Consider the following 3,135-nt stretch of genomic DNA (forward strand, 5'->3'; position numbering starts at 1 on the left):
AAGTTTAACTGCAAGTTTTGTGTTTCTGTTTCTGTTTGGGTTTCGTTGAGGCAAGGAATTCAATTTTCGAATTTCGAATCGCAAAGGACTCGGCGCAATTGTTGTGGCTCGTTGGCTTTGAACTAACTGACTTTCTGAATGTCTGTCTGACTACATTTGATTATATCTGGTTTCGTTTGAAATGATTTGTGCAATTGATCAATTAAGTTGGGCCAGGGAAGCTCCTAATTAATCCCAGCAACTTAAGGTATTTCAAGTAGTTATGCTACGTTATAAAACACTCTGTAGTTGGACACATTTGTTCTCAGCCGCATCTATAGAGACTAAGCAACTAATTTTATAATAAATATTTCTTCTGATTATTTTTTATGATTTTACACATTTCATTAATATATATATACATATCCTTCTATTAAATACACACATTCATTTAGTGAATAGAGTGAAAAAATAAAAGAAATACAGCAGCGATAAGATAAGGCTACAAATGTATATAAACAAGAGGAGAGCTTAGTACTGAGCAACTTTGTTATAATTGCTGGCGATTCTAGTTAATTAAAACGTAATAAAGCCAAGCAGGCAAGTCAAGTCTTTCAACCAACAACATACGTATATAGTACTGTACATACTGTAAACTAAAAGACAATAAGAACAACAACACAAGCAATTAAATTCAGCCTTAGAGTTTGATACTTTGCACCGTCCCCCGTAAGTCTTCCACCAGTTGACGTATGGCCACAGTGCATCCCACAATGCCAAAGATAATACCTATTATTATAAGCGCAATGTCACGTATTAGCTTCCAACGCAGTCTACCATAACCCGTATCGTAGTTGATGAACATATCAATCAGAGCTGGACATATAAGATTTAAATTACATAGAGAGAATGCTCCTTCCAACTCCGTTAAGGCGGCCAAATTTGGCACCACAACAGCCACAACTCCTAGAAAGAAATACAAATATAAAGAGTGTTGAAAAACAAGTCAATAATTCCTCAACTTACCTGTCAAGAACAGAAAACATAGTCGCACGGCAAATTCCACGGAATAATGATGTTTATTATGATATTCATTTCCATAGTCTCTAAAGACAACCGTTATAACAACAAAGCCATTAAGGGGATAACTAAGAAAAATACCGCATGCAATTGACGTCTTGATAATCTGGGAAAGACTGAAAGAAATGTACAGAATAAAAATCATGCTAAAAATCAATTTGAATACTCCGAAGCTCAGCGAATATCTTTTCAGGATATAATCGTTAGATGAAGAGAATTTGCGGATGAAATACAAGCATTTAGTTAAATATTCAAAGAACAAAATTATTGAAAATTTTGGCAAAAGTTTTATAAAAATAATGAATAATAAATGTAAAAAGAAATAAAGGAATGACTTCATTACTCACACCTCATTCTGGGGAATATTTAGTGTAACACTGGCTTCCACTTGCTCTCCAAATCGCCAATAGCCCATGATGCCGAAAAATATATTGGTAAAGAGAATGAAAAACACGGCCATATTAAGGACACCACAAAATCCCAGATAGTTTTCCGGATGTGCCATGTTCGCCTCCACGACAAGCATCTGCGAAAGTCCAAATAAATATTAATATAGGGCATAAAATTTTCAAATTTTTGGGTCTCTTCGCACCGAACCCACAGCTGTAAGTGAGAAAGCAGCAATGCCAAAAAACATCATCCAATCCGAAGGTGGCTTAATCATTTCACGCTCCTCTGGTTTTGGGAGTCCCCTAACCAGATAGTACATAATGCAGATGAAGCCCACATAGAGCAGAAAGTTGGAGATGAGATTCAGCGGTACCAGATACTTGAGTTTTCGTATCATAAAGAATGGCAGTTGAAGCAGACAAACACCTATAACATAGTAACGCTCATTATAGTCCTTCCAGTAATAGTCGCCGATTTCCTTAAAGTTCTTGGCCACAAAAACAATATAAACGCAACAGAGGCCAAATTGTCCGATAACCAGTACACAGCTGGTCAAAAATCCAGCCGCACTGGCAAAACAATGCACACATCCTGGCCCCAATTGATAGGCAATCTGGACGGCTTCCGGCATCGATACCTGTGGCACATGAATACGTCGACAGCACTCAGTCATGCCATTGATCTGTGCAGGAAAGCTAAATGCAAATAATTCCAATTGGACCGTGCACAGACAACGCACAGTGGTTCTCACTCTGTCAATCTCTCAACCTGGCAGGCAATAAATGCAACAACAAAACTGCAAAACTTTTCGCTAACAGCTTGCGCAAATTTAGTATTGTTTGTAAGCAAACCGACTTGCTATATTTTTTAAAAATTATTATAATATAAAATTACCCCTTACGATTTGAAGTTTAACAGAATAGAACCACTGTACAAAGGCTACAAATACACACCAGCAAATGGATGCAGTAGGTGAGCAAAATCATTAGCAACACCGAGAGGAGAACACCGATCACAATTCCGGAATATCGTATGGCCAACGGCATGGCCAGAATTCCTGTGCCCATTACGCATTTTAACAGTGAGACGAAGGCATCAAAGTTGCTATTTGAGAGAAAAAAGAATTGGGAATAGAGAAACGAGAGCCGAGAACAGAGAAAGGAAGCTAATTAACTTATCGGCATCTTTCATCATCTTTAACAATGCTTACTTCAAAGGCACCTCAACTGTCCGTCTTTCGTAGGGATCGTAATAATAATACGACGAACTCGATTGCCTGCCAAACAAAAAGTCCCTGAATTTTAGAGGATTGTCACGTCTATTTTGTGGTACATACTTACACCAAGGTCATTTGCGCATGCTGCGATTCAACTTGTGCATTTGCCATTTTATATTTCTCGTGTTGTAAAATCTCAGAATAAAAGATCCAATAATGACTGGCAATTTTGACAACAAATTCAAATGAGTTTAGTTCTTGTTACAGCTGTGCACACATTCAATTCACTTTAAACTAATCAGTAAGATAAGCGCCAAGCGGAGCAGACAGAACGACAGACAGGCGGACAGACGGACGGACACTATTAAAAATGGCTGCACATGAGCGTCGGTCATTACCATAACATTCGGAAATTATTGCCTACTTTGGGGCGTTGCACTCACTAAACTGCCTCAACTTGCTGAAGCCAG

The 3,135-nt window shown here is 38.1% G+C and overlaps 1 protein-coding gene across 2 annotated transcripts; it reads right to left on the minus strand.

Moving 5' to 3' along the window:
- Positions 1–471: 471 nt before the first annotated feature.
- On the minus strand, positions 472–2,873 carry LOC117784126 (glutamate transporter polyphemus). 2 transcript variants are annotated; one of them, XM_034621776.1, is made up of 7 exons: positions 2,790–2,873; positions 2,660–2,725; positions 2,403–2,553; positions 1,652–2,131; positions 1,407–1,585; positions 1,006–1,175; positions 472–945 (listed from the first exon to the last, which is right to left on the minus strand). In XM_034621776.1, the coding sequence occupies exons 1-7, from the start codon at positions 2,834–2,836 to the stop codon at positions 680–682; spliced, it is 1,359 nt and encodes a 452-aa protein (XP_034477667.1). In that variant the 5' UTR covers positions 2,837–2,873; the 3' UTR covers positions 472–679. The 2 variants fall into 2 exon arrangements, with proteins under 2 accessions (XP_034477667.1, XP_034477669.1); XM_034621778.1 differs by lacking the exons at positions 2,660–2,725; positions 2,790–2,873 and having other exon boundaries at positions 1,652–2,144; positions 2,403–2,495.
- Positions 2,874–3,135: the final 262 nt, after the last annotated feature.

This window comes from Drosophila innubila (genome assembly GCF_004354385.1).
Source record: "Drosophila innubila isolate TH190305 chromosome 2R unlocalized genomic scaffold, UK_Dinn_1.0 1_C_2R, whole genome shotgun sequence".
Taxonomy (NCBI): domain Eukaryota; kingdom Metazoa; phylum Arthropoda; class Insecta; order Diptera; family Drosophilidae; genus Drosophila; species Drosophila innubila.